This window comes from Dendrobates tinctorius, unplaced genomic scaffold (assembly GCF_039654945.1).
Source record: "Dendrobates tinctorius isolate UK_male_01 unplaced genomic scaffold, ASM3965494v1 ptg000083l, whole genome shotgun sequence".
NCBI lineage: Eukaryota > Metazoa > Chordata > Amphibia > Anura > Dendrobatidae > Dendrobates > Dendrobates tinctorius.
In genome coordinates, this window is record NW_027361751.1 from 25995577 (window position 1) to 26022958 (window position 27382).

Consider the following 27382-nt stretch of genomic DNA (forward strand, 5'->3'; position numbering starts at 1 on the left):
TGATCTATTTCAAGTTTATTCCTGTTAATGTTGATGATTATGGCTTACAGCCAATGAAAACCCAAAAGTCATTATCTCAGTAAATTAGAATACTTTATAACACCAGCTTGAAAAATGATTTTAAAATCCGAAATGTTGGCCTACTGAAATGGATGTTCTGTACACTCAATACTCGGGGCTCCTTTAGAAACAGTTACTGCATCAATGCAGCGTTGCATGGAGACGATCAGCCTGTGGCACTGCTGAGGTGTTATAGAAGCCCAGGTTACTTTGATAGCAGCCTTCAGCTCGTCTGCAGTGTTGGATCTCGTGTCTCTCATCTTCCTCTTGATTCTCTATGGGGTTAAGGAAGGTCAGGCGAGTTTCCTGGCCAATCAAGCACAGTGATACTGTTGTTTTTAAACTAGGTATTGGTGTTTTTGGCAGTGTGGACAGGTGCCAAGTCCTGCTGGAGAATGAAATTTCCATCTCCAAAAAGCCTGTTGGCAGAGGGAAGCATGAAATGCTCTAAAATTTCCTGGTAGACGGCTGCATGGACTTTGGTCTTGATAAAACACAGTGGACCTACACCAGCAGACAGGGCCGGCGTCAGCACCCGGTGCACCTGGGCAAGTGCCGGGGCCCTGGCGAGATGGGGGTCCCATTCACGCTGTCTAGGATACCCGCCGACACCACCCCCATGCACCGACCCCATCCTCGCCCTCCAAGAGAGAACCACCGCAGCCTGTAATGACGTCCCAGGCTGTTCTGTGCACACAGGACCTGTGATTAGGTCACAGGAGGAGCGAAGTCAGGGGTCACATGATCAGAAGCCGTGTCTGCAGGACTCTGCTGTGCTGGTGGTCGCCATGGTGCTGGATGAGGGAAGTTTATGTGTGGGGTCAGGAGGGGTTTACAGAGGGGATGTAGCAGTGCTGTGTGTACGGTGCAGATCTGTTTGTGTACAAGGTATACCGGAGTGTAGCGTGTGTGTACAAGGTGTGCGTAGCGGAGCCGTGTGTGTACGAGGTGTACGGAGCGTAGCCGTGTGTGTACGAGGTGTACAGAGTGGAGCCGTGCGTCTATGAGCTGTACGGAGCATAGCCATGTGTGTACGATGTGTACGGAGCGGAGCCGTGTGTGTACAAGGTGTACGGAGTGGAGCTGCGTGTGTACGAGGTGTACCTGAGCGTAGCCGTGTGTGTACAAGGTGTACAGTGGGAAGCCATGTGTGTAAGGTGGTGTGTGGAGCTGAGCCGCATGTGTACGAAGTGTGCGAAGCGGAGCCACGTATGTACGGTGTGGTGCCCGGGCCGTGTGTGTACTAGATGTACAGAGCGGAGTCGCGTCTGTACGAGATGTGCAGAGTGGAGCCGCGTGTGTACGAGGTGTACGAAGCAGAGACGGATGTGTACAAGGTGTACGGAGTGAAGCCAGATGTGTACGAGGTGTGGGAGGCGGAGCCACGTGTATGAGATGTGCGGAGCGTAGCCATGTATGTACAAGGTGTACGGTCCAGAGCCTTGTGTGTACGAGGTGTACGGAGCATAGCCATGTGTGTATGAGGTGTGCGGAGCGGAGCCATGTATATGAGGTGTACGGTGCGAAGCCCGGAGCCGTGTGTGTACGAGGTGTACGGAGCAGAGCCATGTGTGTACTACGTGTGCGGAGCAGAGCTATGTGTGTATGAGATGTACGGAGCGTAGCCGTGTGTGTACGAGGTGTACGGAGCATAGCCGTGAGTGTACGAGGTGTGCGTAGCAGAGCTATGTGTATACGAGGTGTACGGAGCGGAGCCATGTGTGTACGAGGTGTGCGGAGCGGAGCCGCATGTGTACGAGGTGTACGGAGCGGAGCCGCTTGTGTACGAGGTGTACGGAGCGGAGCCGCGTGTGTACAAAGTGTACGGAGCGGAGCCACGTGTGTACGAGGTGTACCTGAGCGTAGCCGCGTGTGTATGAGGTGTACAGAGGGGAGCAGCGTGTGTACGAGGTGTGTGGAGCTGAGCCGCGTGTGTACGAGGTGTGCGGAGCAGAGACGGATGTGTACGAGGTGTACGGAGCAGAGCCAGATGTGTACGAGGTATGGGAAGCAAAGCTGCGTGTGTACGAGGTGTGCGGAGCGGAGCCACGTGTGTGCGAGGTGTACAGTGCAGAGCTTGGAGCCGTGTGTGTTTTAGGTGTACAGAGCGGAGCCGTGTGTGTACTGGGAGTACAGAGCGGAGCCATGTGTGTACAGGGAGTACAGAGCGGAGCCATGTGTGTACGGGGAGTATGGAATGGAGCCCTTTGTGTACAAAGTGTATGGAACTGAGCCACATGTTTATGGAGCGGAGCAGAGCCGGGTGTGTACGGGGTGTATGGAGTGAAGCCGTATTTGTACGGAGCAGAGCCGTGTGTGTACAAGGTGTATGGAGCGGAGCCGTGTGTGTACGAGGTGTGAAGTGCGGAGCCATGTGTGTATGAGGTGTACAGAGCATAGCCATGTGTGCATGAGGTGTACGGTGCGAAGCCCGGAGCCGTGTGTGTGCGAGGTGTACGGAGCAGAGCCGTGTGTGTACTATGTGTGCGGAACGGAGCTATGTGTGTACGAGGTGTACGGAGCGTTGCCGTGTGTGTACGAGGTGTACAGAGGGGAGCAGCATGTGTACGAGGTGTGTGGAGCCCGAAGCCGTTTGTGTAAGAGGTGTACGGAGCGGAGCGGAGCCGCGTGTGTACGAGGTGTACGGAGCAGAGACGGATGTGTACGAGGTGTGGGAAGCAAAGCTGCGTGTGTACGAGGTGTGCGGAGCGGAGCCACGTGTGTACAAGGTGTATGGTGCAGAGCCCGGAGCCGTGTGTGTACGAGGTGTACAGAGCGGAGCCGTGTGTGTACGGGGAGTACAGAGCGGAAGCCATGTGTGTACGGGTAGTACTGAACGGAGCCCTTTGTGTACAAAGTGTACGGAGCTGAGCCACGTGTTTATGGAGCGGAGCAGAGCGGGTGTGAACGGGGTGTATGGAGTGAAGCCGTGTTTGTACGGAGCAGAGCCGTGTGTGTACAAGGTGTATGGAGTGGAGCCGTGTGTGTACGAGGTGTAAGAAGCGGAGCCATGTGTGTATGAGGTGTACAGAGCATAGCCATGTGTGTACGAGGTGTGCGAAGCGGAGCCGCATGTGTATGAGGTGTACGGAGTGGAGCCGCATGTGTACAAGGTGTACGGAGCGGAGCGTGTACGAGGTGTACGGAGCGGAGCTGTGTGTTTACGAGGTGTACCTGAGCGTAGCCGCGTGTGTATGAGGTGTACAGAGGGGAGCCGCGTGTGTACGAGTTGTGTGAAGCTGAGCCGCGTGTGTACGAGGTGTGCGGAGCGGAGCCACATGTGCACGGTGTGGAGCCCGGAGCCGTTTGTGTAAGAGGTGTATGGAGCGGAGCTGCGTGTGTACGAGGTGTATGGAGCAGAGACGGATGTGTACGAAGTGTACGGAGCAGAGCCGGATGTGTACGAGGTGTGGGAAGCAAAGCTGCGTGTGTACGAGGTGTGCGGAGCGGAGCCACGTGTGTACGAGGTGTATGGTGCAGAGCCCGGAGCCGTGTGTGTACGAGGTGTACAGAGCAGAGCCGGGTGTGTACGAGGAGTACAGAGTGGAGCCATGTGTGTATGGGGAGTACGGAACGGAGCCCTTTGTGTACAAAGTGTACGGAGCTGAGCCATGTGTTTATGGAGCGGAGCAGAGCCGGGTGTGTACAGGGTGTATGGAGTGAAGCCGTGTTTGTACGGAGCAGAGCCATGTGTGTACAAGGTGTATGGAGAGGAGCCGTGTGTGTACGAGACATACAAACCGGAACCGTGTGTGTATGAGGTGTGCGGAGCCGTGCATGTACTAGGTGTACGGTGTGGAGTATTCATACCTCCCAACCGTCCCGGATCCAGCAGGACAGTCCCGATTTTGAGAGAGAGTGCGCCAGCCGGGAGCTTACTTTTCCCGCGGACACAGGAGTACATGACGGAGCCCCAAGGAGCACTTTAAAACTCGCACGTGATGTTCTACCGGAAGTGATGTGCTGGAAGCTGACAGGAAATGAGGTAATTTCGGGAGGAGATTTTGACGGAACCATGGAGGCACTTCAGGGAATGCTTCAGATCCATCACCGTGTCCTCCTCCGACAGCGCGAACAGCAGGATCGCTTTGGAATCGGGGATGCTGGCCATGTGAGTGGATCATGATTTGTCCTGCATCGGGAGGCTCAGGTGGGCACTAGAATGGGAGCCAGGCTGCTATTGTATCTTTATAGAATATTTCTTTTTATCTCTGTTTCTTTCTCTCTCTGTTCTTTCTTTCTCTCTCTGTTCTTTCTTTCCTCTCTCTCTCTCTTTCTCTCTGTCTCTGTTCTTTCTATCTCTCTGTTCTTTCTTTCCATCTTTCTTTCTCTCTGTTCTTTCTTTTTTTCCCCTCTTTATTTCTCTTTCTTTCTCTGTTCTTTCTTTCTTTCCCCTCTTTCTTTCTCTGTTCTTTCTTTATTTCTTTCCCCTCTTTCTTTCTCTCTCCCTCTCTGTTCTTTTTCCCCTCTTTCTTTTTTTCTTTCTCTCTCTGTTCTTTCTTTCCCCTCTTTCTCTCTCTGCTCTTTCTTTCTTTCCTCTCTTTCTTTCTCTCTCTGTTCTTTCTTTCTTTCCCCTCTTTCTTTCTCTCTTCTTTCTTTCTCTTTCTTTCCCATCTTTCTTTTTCTCTGTTCTCTCTCTCTGTTCTTTCTTTCCCCTCTTTCTCTCTATGTTCTTTCTTTGTTCTCTCTCTGTTCTTTCTTTTTCTCTCTCTCTCTGTTCTTCCTCTCCCATCTTTCTTTCTTTCCCTTCCCCTCTTTCTCTCTCTACCCCTCTCTTCTTTCTTTCTCCTATTTTATCTCTCTGTTCACTCTTTCTCTCTCTGTTCTTTCTTTCTTTCTTTCTCTGTTCTTTCTTTATTTCTTTCCCCTCTTTCTTTCTCTCTCCCTCGCTCTTCTTTTTTCCCTTTCTCTCTGTTCTTTTTTTCTGTCCACTCTTTCTTTCTCTCTGTTCTTTCTTTCTTTCCCCCTCTCTGTTCTTTCTTTCTTTTCCCTCTTTCTTTCTGTTTCTCTCTGTTCTTTCTTTCTCTCTGTTCTTTCTTTCTTTATCTTTCTTTCCCCTCTTTCTTTCTCTCTCTAATCTTTTTTTCTTTCTCTCTGTTGTTTTTTTCTTTGTTCTTTCTTTTTTTCTCAGTTCTTTCTTTCCCTTCTTTCTTTCTCTCTGTTCTTTCCTTCTCTCTTTCTGTTCTCTCTCGCTCTGTTCTTTCTTTCTCTCTCTGTTCTTTCTCATCTTTCTTTCATACATACACTACTAATCAATAGCCTCCTTCACATGAACGAGTGTCCGTGTGGATCACATGCGTGTCTGTGTGATCCACATGGAGACAAGTCTGTTTTTGGCCGGCACCACGGATTCCACACGGAATGAATTGTGGTATGTGTTAAAAGGGGGGCCCACTGAGACTCTTTCGCCCGGGGCCGTCAAAAACCTGGAGCCAACCCTGCCAGCAGATGACATGGCTCCCGAAACCATCACTGATTGTGGAAACGTCACACTAGACCTCAAGCAGCTTGGATTGTGGCCTCTCCACTCTTCCTCTAGACTCTGGACCTTGATTTCCAAATGAAATGCAAAATTTACTTTCATCTGAAAGCAACACCTTGGACCACTGAGCAACAGTCCAGTTCTTTTTCTCCTTGGCCCAGGAAAGACGCTTCTGGCGTTGTCTATTGGTCATGAATGGCTTGACACAAGGTATGTGACACTTGTAGCTCATATCCTGGATACGTCGAGTGCGATGGCTCTTGAAGCAATGACTCCAGCAGCAGTCCACTGCTTGTGAATCTCCTCCAAATTTTTGAATGGCCTTTTCTTAACAATCCTTTTAAGGCTGCGGTTATCCCAGTTGCTTGTGCCCCTTTTTCTACCACACTTTTCCCTTCCACTCAACTTTACATTAATATGCTTGGATACAGCACTCTGTGAACAGCCAGCTTCTTAAGCAATGACCTTTTGTGGCTTACCCTCCTTGTGGAGTGTGTCAATGACTGCATTCTGGACATCTGTCAAGTCAGCAGTCTTCCCCATTGTTGTGGAGCCTGCTGAAACAGACTAAGAGACATTTTTAAACTCTTAGGAAGCCATTGCAGTTGTTTTTTTTTAATTATTCTAATTTACTGAGATAATGACTTTTGGGTTTTCATTGGCTGTAAGCCATAATCATCAACATTAAACACTTGAATTAAATCACTCTGTATTGACTCTTTATAATATGAGTTTCACTTTTCGTATTGAAGAACTGAAATAAAATAACTTTTTGATTATATTCTAATTTAGTGAGAAGAACTTGTATCTTCTTGTGGATATTTGTAGCAGTCCATGTACCGACTGGCCTTTCTTTTATTTGTGCTGTGTATGTAATTTCGTACAAGCTGCTAACGGTGGTAAACTGAATGAAAGACCACAACTGATTACTACTACCTAACGTTTCGTTCTTCAATTTTTCTTTATATCAGTTGCTTATTTTTGTCAGTATCCATTTGAGCAGTTCTTTTGGATAGCAGTTATAATCTTTTTAGTGCAGCGGTTTTTTGTTTAGTAGTGCACACTTAAGGTCTTTTTTACACCATTAACAGGGGTTTATGGTTCCAGTTGCTTATTTAAGGTTTTTTATCCCCTATCATTGAGTGAGCCACATTTATTACTTAGATTGAAGAAAGAAAGTCATGTACGAAAAAAAATCGATGACGTTTGAATGAGGTTTTTCGCACTGCAGAGCAGCAACATTTCCATAGGATGATCAAGAAATAGTTGAATGCATTAGGAAGAGATCAGATGCACTTACCTTGGTTTTTTAATGGCAAAGGCATGGTCTCCCTGAGTTTGCTTATTAGGTTTTTCATTTCCCTCATGTCTCTAAAAAGAAAAAGCGTCAAGCTCAGAGCAGAACTGCACTGAAACATTCTCAAAGCAAACAACTCTCACTTCCCTAGCTTGTCTACAGCAAATGTTCAAGTTAGGCTGGGTTCACACTTGCTTTTGGCTGGTCTGAGTATGGCTGCGTACTTCCTACTTTAAGCTCCGCCTATGCTCCGGCCTACTTCCGCCTGCATCCTGCGTCGTCCTGCATACCTATCTTTAACATTGGGTACGCAGGGCCATGCATTGTATGCGGTTGCGTTCCCGTGTGGTCGGCAGGCACGTCAAAACGCTGCATGCTGATGTATCCGCATACAACGCATGTCCCTGCGTACCCAATGTTAAAAGATAGGTACGCAGGACGACGCAGGATGCAGGCAGAAGTAGGCGGAGCTTAAGGGAGGAAGTACACAGCCATACGCAGACCAGCCAAACGCAAGTGTGAACCCAGCCTTAGTTTTATTCATCACAAACGCAGCAAAAAAACAAAGCAAAACCTGTTTGCTGCGTTTTTTGTTCCTGCTGTAAAAAAGCTGAAAGAATTGACACGCTGCAGATTTAAAAAACGCTGCACTTCTCAAATTCAGTTAGGAAGAAACAACAAGCGTGTGCAGGAGATTTCTGACATCTCATAAGTTTTACTGGTACTGTAAAACGCAGCTTCTTTTTTGCATAAAAAAGCAGCAAAAAAAAAGCTGCCTGTGAGCACAGCAATAGACTTAGCTAAAATGTGTGCAGTCTATGCACATTCTGTGATCTGTTTACATGCCCAGGCCTTATTTAGGCTTCTGGATCCTTTTTTGGGATGACAGATATGGAAATAAAATGTTCCAGTACAGGATTCTTTCATATTCCCTTAGATACGGTGGTGGACAGCAACAATGGCGGCTAAGTGGTTGGACAAGAAGAGAGAGAGTCCCCCTTGTCACTGCTGTAGATATCGCAGGAACGTGGGATATCGTCACGGACAGGAGACAGATCAATCGTTAAAGGGAATCTGTCACCCCTTTTTTGAGATATCATATAATGATATCATTCAATTGTGTGTCACATAAGGATTCTCTTAGTACTTTTGCTTCCCCCTGACCCCGCACCTTTCATGCATAAATACCTTTTTTATATCGGTTCAGATGTATGTAAACTGCCGCTGTCCGGTCCGCTGGGCGGGGCTTATTCACCTGCTCCCCCCCTCCCTGTCTTGCTCTACGCATTTCTTCTTGTGTAGAGCAAGACAGGGAGGGGGGGAGCAGTTGAATAAGCCCCACCCATCGGACCGGACCGTGGCAGTTTACATACATCTGAACCGATATAAAAAAGGTATTTATGCATGAAAGGTGCGGGGTCAGGGGGAAGCAAAAGTACTAAGAGAATCCTTATGTGACACACAATTGAATGATATCATTATATGATATCTCAAAAAAGGGGTGACAGATTCCCTTTAACAGGATTTTATTTACTACAGGGATACTCTGCACAGGGAGAGTGAGGAAACGGGGTACGTTAGGACGGAGGACAGGACAGGGAGATTGTTAGGGGAAGGGCAGGAACGAATGAGAGTTTGATAGAGGTGTGAAGGTCCAACTTATCAGTCTGAAGTCTTCTTGATTGCAGCGTCTTGGTTCTCCAACGGTGGCACCGATTACAGCGGCACGTGACATCTCAACGGTGTCTGTAGAAGATGGGTTTCCAGTCCACAGGTAGGGTGAAGGAATCTTGAAGGCTGTAGGAGATTCCCACACTCACGAACGCCACAAGCTGCGCTAAGTCCAGTACGTTGGACTGCCGGAACGAGACTTCGCTCCGTGGTGTATGCAGGTTTCTGGCTAAGGGGCTCTGGCCTAGTCACCTGTTTGTTTCTGCACGTTAGTCTCTGGTTGTGGATGGGAGCCACCTCCAGACGCAGAGGTAAGCGGAAAGCTGGAAGTCCACCCACAGTAGACCAGTACACCGGGGATTGGTCAAGTCGGCCTGTGCCCAATTGATGCTCTACCCTTACAGCTGACACTGCAGCCGACTGTCCGCTTAGCTTTCTCGCCTGGACTCTGACCCTTTTTAGCCCGGCTCTGCCTACCGCAGCCACATGGAAGGGTCAGTCCTTATCTGAAAGTCTTCCCCCCTGTAACATTGGTGATAGTCCCGGTAGATTTGGAACCGATGCAAGAGAGATATGCCTGATCTTGTCCTTCCCCTTACACTGCTATGATTGTGGAACCTAGTGGCAGTCGGAGGCCTTCTTTATTAGGCAACCAGATACCTACTGTATGTATACTTCTGTCCAAAGGTATATATACTCAGAGCGACCTCTGGTGGCAGCATGTATCTTTTAAAGGGGTTGTCCAGGCATACAGGTAATTAAACCATTGTAAAGCCTTTTAACCCCTTGGCGACATGTGCCGTACTAGTACAGCGCATGTCGCTTCTGTCCATTTGATGTTGGCTCAGGCGGTGAGCCCACATCTTTCCCGGGATATGTCAGCTGTTTTGAGCAGCTGATACATGTGCCCGGAATAGCCGAGAGTGGAATCACGATCCACCAGCGGCTTTTAACCCATTAAATGCCATTTTCAAACTCTGACAGCGACATTTAACGCGCGCTACCGGTCATCGGGCCGGAAATCTGCCCACCAGTGACCCCTGTCATGTCATCGCAGGCCATCGGTGGGTTGGCAATGCAACCGGACGTCTCCTGGAAACCTCTATGGTTGTCACTGCCGGCTTGCTGTGAGCACCGCCCAGTGGTTGGTGCTCACTGCAAGTGAATAATTCAGCTACATATAGGCGATTTGATCATCGCCTATATGTAGCAGAGCCGATCGGGGGGTTCTCATGACCCCTGTCATGTCATCGCAGGCCATCGGTGGGTTGGCATGCTAACCGGACGTCTCCTGGAAACCTCTATTGTTGTCACTGCCGGCTTGCTGTGAGCACCGCCCAGTGGTTGGTGCTCACTGCAAGTGAATAATTCAGCTACATATAGGCGATTTGATCATCGCCTATATGTAGCAGAGCCGATCGGGGTACGGCAGCTTCTAGCCTCCCATGGAGACTATTGAAACATATCAAAAGTAAAAAGAAAAAGTTTTTAAAAATATTAAAAAAACACAAAAGTTCAAATCACCCCCTTTTCACCCCATTCAAAATAAAACAATAAAAAAAAAAAATCAAACATACACATAATTGGTATCGCCGTGTTCAGAATCGTCCGGTCTATCAATAAAAATCAAGGATTAACCTGATCGGTAAATAGCGTAGCGAGAAAAAAAGACAAAGCGCCAGAATTATGTTTTTTTGGTCGCCGTAAAAAGGCAATAACTGGCGGTCAGAAGATAGTATCTGCACCAAGATGGTATCAGTAAAAATGTCAGGTCGGCGAGCAAAAAATAATCCCTCACCCAACCTGAGATCACAAAAAATGGAGATGATACAGGTTTCGGAAAATGGCACAATTTTTTTTAAGAAGGTTTGGAATTTTTTCACCACTTAGATAAAAAAAGAACCTAAACAAGTTTGGTGTCTGTGAACTCATAATGACCTGGGGAATCATAATGGCAGGTCAGTTTTAGCATTTAGTGAACATGGTGGAAAAAAAAACAAAAAACAAGTGTGGGATTGCACTTTTTTGCAATCTCACCGCAGTTGGAAATTTTTTCCCGTTTATAAGTACACAATATGGTAAAACCAATGGTGTCGTTCAAAAGTAAGACTCGTCCCGCAAAAAACAAGCCCTCACATGGCCATATTGACTGAAAAAATAAAAAAGTTATGGCTATGGGAAGAAGGGGAGCAAAAAACAGAAATGCAAAAATGAAAATGGGCTCCAGCGTGAAGGGTTTAAAAATAAAGTGTGAGGCTGTGGAGGAGGGTGACAAGGAGCAGTCATGTTAGATGCTCTGCACTCTGCTCTATGTAGAGACTGTCTAACAGTCTCAAGAAGGCACTCCGTGAGAGCAGTGGTCAGGCCAGAGATCAGTAGCCAACTAGATGCAGTGGGCTGTCACTAGTGAGGGTATGAGTTAGGAATATGCGGGGTGCAAAGCATCATGGGTAGTGATGAGTGAACTTGCTCAGATAATGTGTTATCTGAGCATGTTCAGGTGCTAACCGAGTGTCTTCAGCGTGCTCAGAGAATGTGTTCGTGTCCTCATGCCTGCATGTCTTGTGGCTAATAACTGCATCACATGCAGGGACGTCCTGTTTGTTAGGCAATCCCTGCATGTGTTGCTGCTGTCGAACAGCCACGAGACATGCAGGCACGAGGACACAAACATATTTTTTGAGCATGCCAAAGACACTTGGTTAGCACCTGAGCATGTTCAGATAACACTTTATCTGAGCACGTTCGCTAGTCATAAAGTCTGGATGGGACTAGAGAGTGCTGGACAAAAGTCCTGGACAGAAACAATAACAAACAGCACGGATGGCTGCATGGGGGTGAAGGGGATCACTACAGAGACAGGAATATGGTATGCTTTCCCCCAAAACACCCTTTAAGGACAAAGGATTGGGAATGTGAAAATTCAAGATGCCTGATCCTTCTTTCCTCTGATTTCTGAGGGAAAGTCAGGATTAGAGATGAATGAACCCGAACTGTTAAAGTTCTGGGTTCGTACCGGACAATTAATGTCTGGTGCTGAACTCCCAAAGACGGGCTTCTCCGGGAAGTCCTTTTAAGGCCGGTTTCACATGTCCTGATATTTCTGGTACCAGAAAAAAATGGTACCGGAGGTGTCAGTGTCCATGTGTGTAATACTTGTGGCACATGTGTGGCATGTGTGTGCCGCATCAGTACCACAGGGACGAGCGCCAAGGAAGAAGCCGAACAGTAAGGGCTGTTCCCCATTGCCAGGTGCTGAAGACAGCTCTCATCATTCTCTCTTGCTCTGCTGGAGATCAGAACGAGCAGGGAGAATGATGAAAGTTGTATTCAAGTGAGAACAATGACAGCAGGCGGCGGCTGATGGGACTGAAGCGCTTACAGTATCGCTGCTTCTCAGGTGCCGGGACGTGTCACATGGATGACATCCGAGTGTGTCACCCATGTGTGTGACATTTTGCGGCCCGTGCTGATGATAAAAATGGACATGTCAGCATGTTTGGCCCACACCGTCTGTGGAAACACACTGACATGTGCATAGACCCATTCACTTGAATGGGTCTACGTGTGTAAGGGTCTCCGGTATGTGTGAAAACTGTCACCACATGTACCGGAGACATGGACATGTGAAAGACGCCTAAGTGTTTGGAGTTCGGGAGTGAGAGAGAAAACCACAGTTCAGGTCCCCATTAACATCTATGGAGTTCGGTTAGAAGTTTGGGTAGAGTTCTGGTACCTGAACTGAATTTTGGACTAAAGTTCGTTCAAATCCAACCCATCCACAGGTCTGCTCATCCCTAGCACATTAGATGGTCGGACAATCCTGTAGGTCAAGTTGACATTCATCTCTCGTGTAGGTCAGACCTTTATGATTTAGGGTTTGTGCACACATTAAGTATTTGGTACACAAATTTCAGAACTATTTCAGCATCTCATGGCAGGAAAAACACAGCGTTTAATTAGTGCAGTTTTTTTATGCATTTTTGGTACAGATTTTATCTCGCTCATTATTGGTATCCATTTATTTTTACAGTAGGCCTCTATATGGAACAATGCAGTGTGTTGCGTTACTCCATAAAGAAACCCCAAACAATTATCAGACGGACAGTTTCTGGAGCTTTCCCAGCACATATGACAGAAGCAGGGGAAATTACATGTACAATATTCACTTTATAAATTATGCACTCTAATTGTTCCTACTATAAGTGAAAAACACTCTGCGTGCCTGTGCAAGACCCTCTGATGGGTGCCATACGTCTTCTGTATAAAAGGAAGTATACCTCCAAGTTCTTCCAAAACTGTTTTATTATATTTTATTTACCACAAGAAGGCTTGTTTTTTGAGGGATGAGTGCATGTGATGCACTTGAAAGTGGGAAAAATACCAAGTGCAGTGAAATTGCAAAAAAAAGTGCAATCCCACAACTGTTTTTTGGGTTTTTATTTACCATGTTCACTATATGGTAAAACGGAAAAAAAAACCTAAATAGAAATGACTCCTTACTTGTCAAGTAGCAACAAGAATACATTTATGAAATAGATGCACAAAATATTAAAAACAATTAATAAGGATAGAAAATACAGAATAAAAGTTCCAGCAGTGCCTAAATATTAGAAAGTGCTCATATAATTTATCAAAATCCTCAGAAATAGTTCAATAATCCGTATTGGAAAGGGATCAAAGAAAGCATCCGTATATACAGGCAAAAAGGTAAGACCACTTGTATAAAAAAGTGGAGGGGGACACTCAAACAAAAATGAAATGTAGAAAAGGCACATAACCATGGCTCCCCCTAGTGGGGTTATCTAATATATAAAGCTCAAGTGTGTGTGTATGTATGTATGTATGTGTGTGTGTATGTCCGGGATTGGCATCCGCACCGTCGCAGCTACAGCCACAAAATTTGGCACAGTCACACGTCTGGACCCCGAGAGTGTCCTAAGCTATGTTGTGAGGTGAAATTTTAACCCCGCGCGTTCCAATTCACCAGACAATTTTGCCCCTATCTACATAATGGGGAAAAAGTGTGTGTGTGTATCAAGCCCCGCCCCTCATTATGATGTCATAATGGTTGCCATGGCGACGCTGATGTCATCACAGGTTGCAAGCCCCGCCACTCAGTATGATGTCATAATGGTTGACTATGGGATGGAGGATGTGTAATGGGTATATGGGCACTGGACTATGGGATGGAGGATATGTATGACGGGTATATGGGCACGGGACTATGGGATGGAGGATGTGTGATGGGTATATGGGCACGGGACTATGGGATGGTGGATATGTATGACGGGTATATGGTCACGGGACTATGGGATGTTGGATATGTATGATGGGTATATGGGCACGGGACTATGGGATGGAGGATATGTATGATGGGTATATGGGCATGGGACTATGAGATGAAGGATGTGTGATGGGAATATGGGCACTCGACTATGGGATGGCAAATATGTATGATGGGTATATGGGCATGGGACTATGGGATGGAGAATATGTATGATGGGTATATGGGCATGGGACTATGGGATGGAGGATGTGTGATGGGTATATGGGCACTCGACTATGGGATGGAGGATATGTATGATGGGTATATGGACACGGGCCTATGGAATCGTGGATATGTATGATGGGTATATGGGCACGGGACTATAGGATGGAGGATAATTATAACTTGCTATAACTAACCACAGTTAGTTACTATGCCCGGGCAGCGCCGGGCTCTTCAGCTAGTTAGGTATAAACTGGTGAGTTCCGATGGAACTGATAGAACAGGTACCAGAACCCAAGCTTCCACAGCCCCGCTCATCCCTACTTGTAACTTACTGTAGCTTGTTCTGGACAGTCAGAAGCTGCGCACACAAGATGTCGGGATCAGAGCTGTGCCAAAAAACGGTAAAGACGCCAGAGGGTGAATATATGACTGAGGGCAAGGGGCTTGCGTTTAAAGCACCACTCCAGCGGTGCATCAATTAGTGTTTGAGTGCCCCCGAGCTGACGTTTTTACTGATACCATTTTGGGGTAGGTACAATATTTTGGTTGCATCTTATTGCATTTTATTGCAATGTTGCTGCGTCCTAAAAAACCCTAATTCTGGTGTTTTGATTTTTTTCTAAGTTATGCCGTTTACCTTTCGGATTAAATTATTTCATATCTTGATTGATCAGACTTTTACGAAAGCAGAGATACCAAATAAGTGTATTTTTTTTTTAATTGTTTTATTTTTAATGGGGCATAAGGGGGCCAGATTTGAATGCCTGCATTTTTAAAATTTTGTTTCATATTTTTAAAAACATTCTTTTCTACTTTTTACTGTATTTAATAGTTCCTTTAGGGGATTTGAAGCTGCATTCGTCTGATCACTTGTACTATACATAGCAGGGCTTCAGCACTGGCTTTCACAAGAGAATTGTCATGACAAGCACGGAGGTCTTTAGCAGACCCTGACTGTTATGACCACCCACCGGCGTCCCGCAATCATGTCACGGGCGTGCCGATGGACATGTGGAATGACACGTCCCTCTGACTGCGTATGTTAACTGCCGCTATCAAAGAGCCATGGCCGGAACTTCAATACACCCGCGGTGGTCAGAGGCAGATGATGACTGAATAATTCATTCATCATCGGCCGGGAAAGATACGAGCTCAGCATGTGAGTCCAAATGAAAGTCAGAAACACGTCATATGTCGCTAAAGAGTTAATACTGTCTAAGGCTGGGATCACACATACGAGAAACTTGAAGTTTCGCTTGTTAATACTCGGCACTGCCGCCGGCACTCGGATCTGAGTGTGTGGCCGCAGAGCTATACATGCAGCCACATGCTCCGCTCCCGAGTTTCTCGCATGTGTGATCTAGGCCTAATAGTAAAACTAATTTTGTTGCCATAAGAACCAATCAGATCTTAGCTTTCATTTATTAAACTGATGAGAAAAATGAAAGCTACACGGTGATTGGTTGCTATGGGCAACAAAGACAGTGTTAGGCTAAGTGCACACTTACAAATGGAGGCGTTTCCTGACATACTGTGTACTTTAAGACTTCCATGGTCCTAAACTCACCAGATGGAGGTCAAAAGTGTGTTCTCTTGGCCTCTGTCTGGCCAGTATGAGTCTCCATAATGTTTGTATAGGAAAGAGGAGCAGACCGGAATTTCATATGCAAAGAGCCCAATAAACATCTGGTCCAGTCGGCACTCAAAATCCGTGGTGCTCGTGTATAAGGTTCGCATCCCATTGCAAATTGTGACGTGTGGCAAGAGTGGACCCTCTGGGTTGTGGCACCGAAGCTCCCAGGAGCGAGCAGACCAGGTGGTGCCGACCCCCATACAGGGATCATTAGGGGCAGGCCCGAGGGAGTCGAATACCACGACTGCTGATACCAAGAGGGACGGCTCAAGTGAGGACGAGAGAGCCCAACCGGGGCTGAGGAGACGAGGCTAACAAGGCAGAAGGTCAGGTCGAGGGCAAGGGTACAAGAATGTAATGGAACTGAGGGTAAGACAGGGCAGGTAGACAGGACAGAGCATGGAGCAGGAGTCAGGAGCAGGTAGTCAAGACAGAGCATGGAGCAGGTAATCAGGATGGAGCACGGAGCAGGAGTAAGGAGCAGGTAGTCAGGATGGAGCAATAGGACGGGGCCAAAGTACTGTACGACAAGCACACAATAATCAGGCGCCTCCATGAAGGAGGAGCCGCCTGATATACCCTGTGCTGGTGCTTGATTGGAGATCACTCCTCTGGGAAGGTGCAGAAGGGGTTAAAAGGAGAGAGGAGCGAGCACCCGCAGCCTAAGGCGCATGCCCGGGGCAGGAGCAGGACGGAAGCAGGAAGACGAAGAGACACCACGCTGGATCCCCTGGGCTGCAGGACGGGAGGCTGGGAGTGCAGCGCGACGCCAGGAAGGGTGAGCGGGGGGCCGGGGAGAGCACGTGGAAGCGGCAGCAGGGGCAAGCAGCGGCATGACAGCAGGTGCCGGCATGACACAAATAACATAAGAAAACCGGCACTCACTTGATTTTTATTCCATGTTATTCAAAAAACAAATGTGTTACGCATTTCGGCTTGAACACAAGACTTTTTTAAGCAAAGTCATAAAAGTTAGGCAGAAATGAACCCCAGGATTAATTGGATTAACATTTCCGGTAGCGGCGCACGTGATTTGAAAGATGCACCTAATTGACGCCTCTTAATGAATTTGGTGCTCTTACTCCAGCGAACTGTTCATCAAGGATGACATACAAAACGCTAGTCTGAGTTGGCCCTATATGTCTTCTTACCATGGGTGCCTATGGTGAAGATGCCTAGGCCACTGTTAGGCACATGCCTCCTATGTATGTGTGCCCCACCGTGGCCATACTCGCAGGGCGTCCCTAGCCAGTGTTCATACATGATTTTGATGGATTCATACTGAATTTACCTTTCTGTGTTCTCAATGTCTGTGGAAACCTGCCAACAGTACTGGGCATCCACTGGTGATGAAGACGTATCTTCTAGGATGGGAACTTCTGAGCTTTCATCTGTCTTGTAGTCTATGATCTTTGGACCCACACACTGCTCTTTTCCTTTAAGAGAGCAACAGACCGGAAACTCATTTATCCCACGTTTATATGGCCTAAAAACCCATCAATAGAAAACTATGTTTAATTTAAACAGATTTATAAATGTTACCTATGTCCATTCTTACCATGGTTATGTACAGTATACTACACTGTATAAGGTGGAAGTACGCTCTTGTACTTCCAAACAATTCCGATTTTATAGGCATACATATATTTTTTCCAACACATTCTATACATGAGACATGAGGCCTTCATATGCAAACAAACAGTGACTGTAAAGAGCGTTGCCTCACTGCCAACGCGTTTACAACACTCTGGTTCTTCTTCATGACTTAATCAACATTCCTCTCGCTATATCTCTGAACTAATCTCCCAATATCTTCCCTCACGTAATCTTCAATCCTCCCAGACCTCCTACTCTCCTCCACACTTATTCGTTCCTCACACAACCGCCACCAAGATTTCTCCTGAATATCCCCTATCCTCTGGAATGCCATTCCTCAAAACGTCCGATTATCCACCAGCCTCGGATCCTTCAAACGGAACCTGAAAACCCATCTTTTCAGGAAAGCTTACAGCCTGCAATGACCATTTTGCCGCCTCACAATCGCCTGAGCTGCCACCTCATCACCACCAGAGCTGCTGCACCCCCGACCTTCTGTCTCTTCCCCAATATCCCATAGAATGTAAATCCGCAAGGACAGGGTCCTCTCCCCTCTCTACCAGTCCGTCATTGTAAATTTGTTTACTGTTAACGATATCTATAACTTTGTATGTAACCCCTTCTCATGTACAGCACCATGGAATTAATGGCGCTATATAAATAAATAATAATAATGACCTCACTCATAGGAGCTCAGCTCAGTTAATGGCTGCAGCACTGTTCCTGTGACAGACAATATGTTATAAACCTGTCCCGGGTATCCTGGGCTCTGCTTCCTTCAGCTTGGTCCTCTGCCCTCTGTTGAGCTCCACGTCGGGTTTTACAGATTGCCCAGTGTGACTTAGTGACGTCATCTCCCTAATCCTATTTTAGGCCCGCTAAGGCACACACATGTTTTAGAATTACACTCCAGAGTTCTATGTTTGCTGTGATCCAACATTTGTTTTTATTGTGCTTTTCCTCCGATTCATCTCTGCTGGATTCCGCTACATTTGTCCTACTACTTCTGTGATTGCTGTCAACTTGTCCTCGAGAAAGCTGGGATACGTGTGCCCAACCGGACCAGAGGTTTGGTGCATCCAACTCACCAGGGGGTGCCTTACACAATAACAAACACTGAGAGCAGAGATAGACACTAAGCACTGGAGTAAAAAACAGATTATTTTTTTTAAATAGCCTGGAAAATCCCTCTAATACCTAACCCTATGAATGCCCATTTTTCATGGATGAAACAAATTGCATAAAAATTACTCCCCTTCAAATTTCATCTTAAAGTTGTAGCCTTGAATTCACTCAATGGATGGTTGAATTGTTTCTTTTTAAACTAATAGTGCAAAACTCACCTGGATATTTAAAGGACAGTAAGGAAGTTTTTAAAGGGGTTTTCCAGGACTTTAACATTGAAGGACTATCCTTAAGAGAGGTTATTGATATTTGATCGGTGGAGGTGCAATACGAGGCACTCCCACTGATCAGCTGTTCCCGGTGTTGGCGTAGGCTGAAACTGCTCGGTTGCGGAGCTGCGCATCACAGCTCTGTCAACAAAACAGTGGCAGCGGCCGGGTACTGTCCATCCTCCCCCTACTGATTTGAATAGGTGATGGATACGCAGTGCTTGGCCGCGGCCACTATACAGTGGACAGAACTGCGTAGCTCCGCAATTGAGCAGTTTCGGCCACCGATGACACTAAGAACAGCTGATTGGCACGAGTGCCGGGTGTCGCCTTAGGACAGGCTATCAATGTTAATGTCCTGGAGAACCCCTTTAAACAGTTCTAGGATTTTGAATGATGTGATGCTTGTAAATGGGTAACGTAACGTCATGGGGCTTTATTCCTGTAGCCTCGATTACATCGCGCTGGCTCATCACTTAAAGAAATATAGTAATTACGGTAACAGGATACAGTAATTTATTTTTATAGGTATTGAGTGTTTATCCATAATTTTTTCTTGCTTGACAACACTACCTACGAGTGGAGGCGGCCCCCCAATGGGATCGAAATTCTACCCTCTTGCAGGTTTGGTAATGGCATTGTGGGAGGAGATCTGTATTTTTACTCCAAGTAATCCATTTTCTCATTGTATTAAGTGGTACGGGCGCCAACGATCGATGATTTATTGTTGATCTGGGATCGCGATGAAGCATCAGTACAATCCTTTCTGGATTACATTACGGAACAATCAAAAATTCAACACTGAGATACATAAAATATTTTTAGATATTTCCCTATTTGGTGACAAGGACTCCTAGCAGATAAAAATATCATTTTACAGACTACAAAGGGTGAATGTGTACGAATAAGAAGAGCAGGTATCAGAGCCGAGAATGTGAAGCAAAGAATGTGTTCAGACAGTGAAAACAGGTGGCGGGAAAACCGCAGAGAGATTTTTCAGTTGGCATTAGGCATGAGCACATTATTTATAAAGATGGAAAACAAATGTGGTTTTTCAAGCCCTTACCGCAATAATTTAAAAGGAGGGAAATATAATATTTTGAATAATCTATTGATGATATCACAAATATAATAGTGAAAGAAGAGGTATCGTGGCCCTAGAAGTCGCACAATAGGTGATGTTTTCGCTCCAAACTTTCATCAAAGTAGAACTGTTGTTAAAACCGGGCTTCAATCAAGGGACTAAATGCACCGGAGCCCATTGTAATGTTTATTTGACCAGTGATAGTCATCATGTCATCTATCAGGGGTATCAAGCCATACTAATCTGTTAATGGCTTGACATATTTTGTGCTATAGTGTAAGCAGGTACGGACTGGGGCCGAAATTCAGCCCTGGCATTTGAAATCACAAAGGCCCATGATGCTCCGTCACAACTCTTAACAGTATGGGTGTCTTGAGACCACCGATTCTGTTAACAACGTAGCAGACAAGGGGGCCCACGAACAGACAGGCCCTTCTGGCATTTGCCAGAATTGATAGATGGCCAGTCCGGCCCTGAAAGTGTTAAAGCCTGGTTGGGAAGATTTAGGCAAGCCATTGCTTAAGAGGGAAACCTTCTGAATGCTGTGATTAAACAGAAGAAAACCAGATGGTATTAAAGCAGTCTATCTGCCGGCGTCTGGCGTGTGACCTCAACTATGTGTTTTACATACATGCGGTCATGTGCCGACTAGACATGTGCATCCTCACTCAATGCAAGTGTTTTGCACATCTAGTCGGAATGTGGCTGGAAGTGTGCAAATGACATATCTGTGGTCACACGACCATGGTCCCAGCATTGGAGAATCCTTGCAGTGCACAAAATGTGAGGATTCCCAAGTCTGCAATCACATAAAGTGACTGCAGACATGTAGCCTAAGGTTAGACAACCCCTGTCCCCAGGAGCTGTTTGTATGTGATATTTTCTAGTACTCTGATGTCACATCGATAATACAGCAGCAGCTATAGAGTGAGCTCAGAGTCTCTGTGCGGGGTCTGCCATCTAGACAGACGCACCAGGCTGTGATGTCAGAGCGCTGCAGCCAATATCGGATACCGGGAGCAGCGACAGTAGTGGACCCAAGGAGGGCGAGTAAAGCGCAGATTGTTTTTCCTTTTTCTACAAACTCTCTCTCTCTCTCTCTATATATACTATAGTATAATCATTTTGTTACATGTTCTCTTTGTCAGACGCAGTGCCACACATCTGTCTTGAGTTTTGTGCCAATTTCTCTCTGCAATTTATTTGGCTCTTGTACATGGAAATGAAAGTAATATTTGAATATATCATATTCTATTGCGTTATGGTAAAAGGACATAGGTTGTTGTTTAGCCTTTTGAGGTCTCTTTAATAGTTTTGTATGGGACATATTTTTGCTTTTAATTCGTGTCTGAGCTAATTTTCATTATTCCATTAGTAAGAACCAGGGTGTTTGGAAATCATTGGTGAAGAGGCTATGCTTTTAAAGTCACGGTTTGTTTGCACGGTGTTTTTGAAGGGAATTTGTCACCAAGATTTTGCCACCTAATCTTAGAGCAGTATAATGAGACAAGATACCCCAATTCCAGCGATGTGTCATTTACTGGGCTGCTCAGTATAGTTTTGATAAAATCACAGGTTTATCAGCAGGATTATCATTAAAGGACTAATAAATCCACCAACAGGTATTCCAGTATATTCAGGAGCTCTGTAGAGCCCCAACTATACCAGAGATTGGCTGTTTTCTGCCTATGCACAGTGTACACAGAAAGCTGCCAATCAGTGGTGTGAAAGGGGTTATAGAGAGCTCATCATTCAGAGAACTGGTAGATCTGATAAAACTGTGATTTTATCAAAATGGCAGCAATCAGCCGAATAAGTGACACATTGTAGGAATCAGGGTATCTGTCCCTATATAATGCTGCTCTCAGAAGGGATAGGGAAACCTGATGACAGATTCTCTTTAATGGATTTCCAATAGTTTATTGAAGCGCTGTCGTCCCATTCTTTTGAGTATTCTGCAACTGCAAGCCAACACTTAACACGTAGAAAGGTGGATACAGATCAGAGAACAAGAGGAGAAACCAACTACAGATTTTTTTTTCTATATATCCTAGCTATATATGATTATTAACACATTCCTCTCTTATACTGGGGTTTGCCACAGTCTAAGAGTTTGCAGAACAACTCACAGTCTAGAAAATAGGATAGGGACAAGGATGGGGCTCTCCAAGTCCCCTTTGTGAATGGAGAAGATAACTTTGTTCCATAGAAGTGAATGGAGTGTTGGTTGCACGTATGTAATACTGCTATATACACTCAGGTGAGTCCCGGTCATCAGATCCCCAGTAATCATACATTTATTACTTACCCTGTGTATTAAGTAAGAAATCCCCTTTAAGCAATTTGTGATAGATCACTACTGGAATAGAAAGAGGCGATGTCCTGGGTGTTGAGTTCAATTCACAATACTTGATGGACGTGTCGTCCTTTAGAAACCACTTATACAGTAGGAAAACAGAAAATCAGCAGTAATGAGTTACCTTTCCGCTGGTGCTGAAGGGAGCCTAAAAGACACATGGATTTCAGCATTTCAGTTGTATACATTTCTAGGCAGCACTGCAACTGAATATAAAGCCTGCAGATCTCAGGGTGGATCTCCCCATCTTCTGGCCTACAAAGGAAAAACATGAAAAAATAAAGTACAGTCACCCGCAGAGTCATTCATACATCTGAACTGGGAGTAATATGGTGAGCGCAGACATGTGCCGGTCACCGCTGAGGGCAGACGCGTCCTAGCTGTGCGGTTGTGAATGGCAGAAGCTTTCTACAGATAACCTTAACCTTGTATGGTGCGCTCTCTTTTTTTTATGGTGCTCTCTTTTTTTTTTAGTTCACTTTAAATGTGAGGTTTTTATAGCATTTTACAAGTCCTGCAGAGAAAGCTACAAAAAACTCAGGGAATGCAGAGCTATAAACGGATGTTTAAAGGGATTTCCCACTAAAGTACCGTAAGTTGTGAGGGGCGGTTAGTGGCTTCCCCTTTACGAAAACGGTGACGGTAGAAGAAATCACTGCTCTTTGGCACAAAAGTGGCACAGTACACCTGATGGTTAGGCTATGTTCACACGTTGGGTTTTTTTTGCTGCTTTTTTGCTGCTTTTTTGCTGCAAATATTAAGCTGCGTTTTACAGCACCAGCAAAAGCTGTTAGATTTCAGAAATCTATTGAACAGACGGTACATTGTTTTTTTTTTCTGACTGATTTCGAAAACTACTGCGTTTTTGCAAAACTGTAGCATGACACTTCTTGCAGCATTTTTTCACTAATAGAAAGCAATCAGTAAGTGCAAAAACACAGCAGAAAGAGCAGGTGTCAGGTTTTGCTGCGTTTTTGGTGCCAAAACCTAAGGAAGTTGCATCATTTTTTTTTTTATCGATGCACTATACTTTTTCAGCATGCACAAGAGACATTAAAAAGGAAGCAAACTCAGCAAAAACTCAGCAAAAACTCATTAAAACCTGCTTTTTTTGAATCTGCTTCTTTACTGCCAAGAGAGCAGGTTTTGACTGCGAAAAAAAAAGCATCAAAAACGCAATGTGTGAACAGAGCCTTACAGCCTTACAGTCCCCACTAATAGCACAATATACTTGCTGGTTGCAACACACTTTTCATGGCACAATAAGCTTAATAGATGCTAGTATTATAAACTTTGAGGACACTTTTGAGTGATCTTTTACTGGGTGTAGGGACCATTCAATACTCCACCATTCTTGAAGGATCACTGGTCAATACGAGGTTCACAGTTGGACCAATTAAAGATTCCTCGCCTGGTCATCTCCATCTCTGACCACTGCACACAGTCTTAGTATAGTATTTTTAGGCCATTGGGGCATCCAGTTGTCTCCACACACTTTTAGAGATGCCATTAGTAACATAGCTCTTTGCTCCCAAATAACCATTTTTAGACACACACACGACCTCCGGCTTCTTCCAGTGTTGTTTCCACGGATTTCTTTATTATCCTGAAACTTACTCACGGCAGCTACTCTAAGCTTCACTACTTACAGGCTCTCCATCACTCACAGGAATCTCTCAGCTAAATGGTTTGCCCCTCAGGGACTGGACTAAGACCTTCATTTTGCTCAGAGGAGGCCTCTCTAGGACATAATAAAATCATAGAATGTTATAGTTGTAAGGGACCTCCTGGGCCATCTGGTCCAACTCCCTGCGCAAAGCAGGATTCACTAAATCATCCCAGTCAGATGTCTGTCCAGCCTCTGTTTGAAGACTTCCGTTGGAGGAGAACTCACCACCTCTCGTGGCAGCCTGTTCCACTCAATGATCACCCTCACTGTCAAAAAGTTTATTCTAATATCTAATCTGCATCTTCTCCCTTTCAGTTTCATTCCATCGCTTCTCGTGTTTTCATGTGCAAATGAGGATAAGCATGATCCTTCTACAATGTGACAGCCCTTGAGATATTTGTAGACAGCTATTAAGTCTCCTCTCAGTCTTCTCTTCTGCAAGCTAAACATTCCCAGATCCTTTAACCGTTCCCCGTAGGACTTACTTTGCAGTCCGCTCACCATTCTGGTCTCTCTTCTCTGAACTTGCTCCAATTTTTCAATGTTTTTTTTAAAATGTGGAGCCCAGAACTAAACACAGTATTCCAGATGAGGCCTAACCAAGGAGGAGTAGAGGAGAATAATGACTTCACGTGATCTAGACTGTATGCTTCTGCTAATACATCCCAGAACTGTGTTTGTCTTTTTTGCTGCTGCATCACACTGTTGTGCAATCTCACTCACACAATGCCAAACATGGTTCTTTACCTACACCCAGTGACATTTTTATGTACTGTAACGCTCACCATCACGTCAGTGTAGAGTCAATCTACAACATTTCTTGTTGTCTGACGCTTCTTAACTTCCAGAAAACCTTATTCTTGGTGTCAGCTCCTGTAACAGTCAGGTGGCACTGCCAAACACGCACACACCCAAATTTGAGCTAGTGAGGAAATGGACTCTCAGGAGCATGCAACAGCACAGCAACAATAACAAATATCACCTACATGTGACTTTATGGTGTAAGTGCGGGTTAAATCAGTTTCTATAAGCTAATTTGTCACCACATAGAAGTTGAGCTTATTTTCATAGGCATGAATCAGCGCAAGAGAACAAGGATGAGAGTTATAAACTCTCCTGTCCGAATGTGCTTACTGTTGGATTATCAGTTGACTCATTTTGCTCTCAGAAATGGAGTGTGCAACACAAAGGCTATAGAAGTCATACAGTTTGATTCAAAAATTTTAATGAAAGTCAATTGCAAAACTAATTTTTAGCCCAAAATACATGCATTTAAGTCAAGATATTTCCCCTTAAGTTGCTGATATTTTTAAAAACAGGACAGTGCTACAAAACAATCCGGTAAAGTTTTTTTGTTTTGTGTAGTACAGAATAGTACATAATATATCTATATCCACTAGGTGGCAGTGCTTACTTTCTAGAGTTTCTCTATTGTAGCCGTGTACAATACAAAATAATATTGTGGTACCGTGTTAGCCAGAAACAGGTACCACAATACCACGGTACCATATTGTTAGGTAATAAAGGTATCACTCTTTGAATACCTTTCTCATTTTTTGGGGACCTAAGTATTTCCATCTATTGTAGCCACAACTTTTTAGGCTGCTGCTCTTTGTACTTAGATATTTACTGGCACACAAGTTCTCACGCATGGATTGCGCGCATGTTGCCTTCATATGAATATATGTGTGTGTGTATGTATATATATTCAGTACTCTGCAAAAGTTTTAAAATGAAGAATGGCTTCAAACGTAGCTATATTAATAATTTATTTTTTTATCAATTAACAAAATGCAAAGTGAATGAACAAGTCTAAAGAGAGAAATCTAAATCATATCACTATTTGGCATGCCCAATATCTGGCCTTCACAACAGCATCAATTCTTCTAGGTACACTTGCACAAAGTCAGAGATTTTGTAGGATTTTAGTCAGGTGTATGAGTAACCAATAAAACCAGAAACATAAAACTGGGTGAGGAACAGCCAAACTTTGATACATAAATGAGATTGAGGAAGACAGTTTCATGCCACAGGTCATGGCAAGAGTGAACACAGCAGCAAGACACAAGGTAGTTATAGGGCATCAGCAAGGTCTCTCCCAGTCCAGCAATACGAAGCAGACTGGACTTTCACAATGTGCTGTTCAAACTCTTTTGAAGATGAACCAAGAAATGGGCAACATTGAGGACCACAGATGCAGTTGTCGGCCAAGGAAACAGAAGAAAACACAACATGCCTTTATCCCTTTGAAATTAGATGTCCATCAGTGCCATCAACTCTCTACTGGCAGCAATTAGTGGCACCCAGTTACATGCATCTACTGTTTGAAGCATCTATTTTATTTATATGGCATATATTCTATGTTCTTCTAACCTTTGGTTCAATAAATACAACAAAACATTCTTACATTCTTTCTAACAAAACCTTTGACAGGTTGCAATGCACATCATCACCACTTGGTGGAAACACACACACATAACAGACATCCTGTGACAGGGTATCAAAAAATCACGTTTGTTTGTTTTTTTGCTGCTCTACCTGAGAACATCATAATGTAGGGACAGAGACCATGAGTCCATCGATGTGTCACTTATCTGCTTGCTGAAGTTTTCAAACAATCCCTGTTTATCTGCTGCAGATCTATCAGTCCTCTAAAGGCTGACCACTGTATAACCCCCGCCCACACCCCTGATTGGCAGCTTGCTGTGTATACTGTATGAGTAGGTAGAAAGCTGCCAATCAGTGGTGGGGGTGGTGATATATAAATCTCAGCTTTCAGACAAGAAGACCTGCAGCAGATAAATGAGGGATGAATATGAAAAACTACCAGGCAGCAGGTTTACTGGTCCCCTAGTGATAATCTCCTGGTGATAAAATTTTATCAAAACACAGTAAGTGACACATTGCTGGAATCAGGGTCTCTTCCCCTACACTATGCTGCTCTCAGGTTAGGTGGCAAAAACCTAGTGACACACCATTATCTCAGGATATATTCAACCAATAAAAAAGGGAAGAAAAGATTTTGTGTACTAGTGTTAACCCCTTCATGACATATGATGTACACATGTCATGTCCCTGCCTTTGATGCGGGCTCACAAGCCGAGCCCGCATCTTTCCCTGCATGTGACAGCTGATTTAACGTGGCTGGCATTCATAGGAGATTGTGATTTGTGCTATACTTAGCAGTGCTGATGCTCAGTACTCGTACTGACCTGGAGAATCATATTGCCAGGTCATTTATATAGTGAACATGGTAAATAAAAAATCCAAAAAACAATTGTGAAATTGCACTTTGAATTGCAATTTAAATGCACTTGGAATTTTTTTTTCCTGGTTTCCAGTAGATTATCTGGTGTCATTCAAAAGTACAACTTTTCCGGCAAAACACAAACGGCTTTATTGATGGAAAAATACAAAAGTTCTGACTCTTGGAAGAAGGGGAGGTAAAAACGAAAAATGGCCAAGGCATGAAGGGGTTAAGGAGAAAGATCTCATTGTTGCCTAGTTCAATGCGGTGAAGCGCAGCACATCATGGAAATTCACAACAGATATGAATAAGAATAATGGTGCGAGGAAAATGCAACCACAGTTGGCAAATTCAATTTCTCAATGTTGCAGGGAATGACCCCTTAAAGATCTGAATACG

General features: G+C 45.0%; 1 protein-coding gene across 3 annotated transcripts in view; it reads right to left on the reverse strand.

Moving 5' to 3' along the window:
* RGS7BP (regulator of G protein signaling 7 binding protein) overlaps positions 1-27382 on the reverse strand; it is a 195654-nt gene that overhangs the window by 7696 nt on the left and 160576 nt on the right. Inside the window, exons 3-5 of one of the 3 annotated variants that reach the window (XM_073584252.1) lie at positions 22192-22322; positions 16929-17073; positions 6843-6913 (exon numbers count right to left, since the gene is read on the reverse strand). In XM_073584252.1, coding sequence (XP_073440353.1) covers positions 6843-6913; positions 16929-17073; positions 22192-22322 — 347 coding nt within the window. Of the gene's footprint in view, positions 1-6838; positions 6914-16928; positions 17074-22191; positions 22323-27382 lie in introns of those variants that run through there. The other 2 variants (XM_073584253.1, XM_073584254.1) reach the window with 2 other exon arrangements.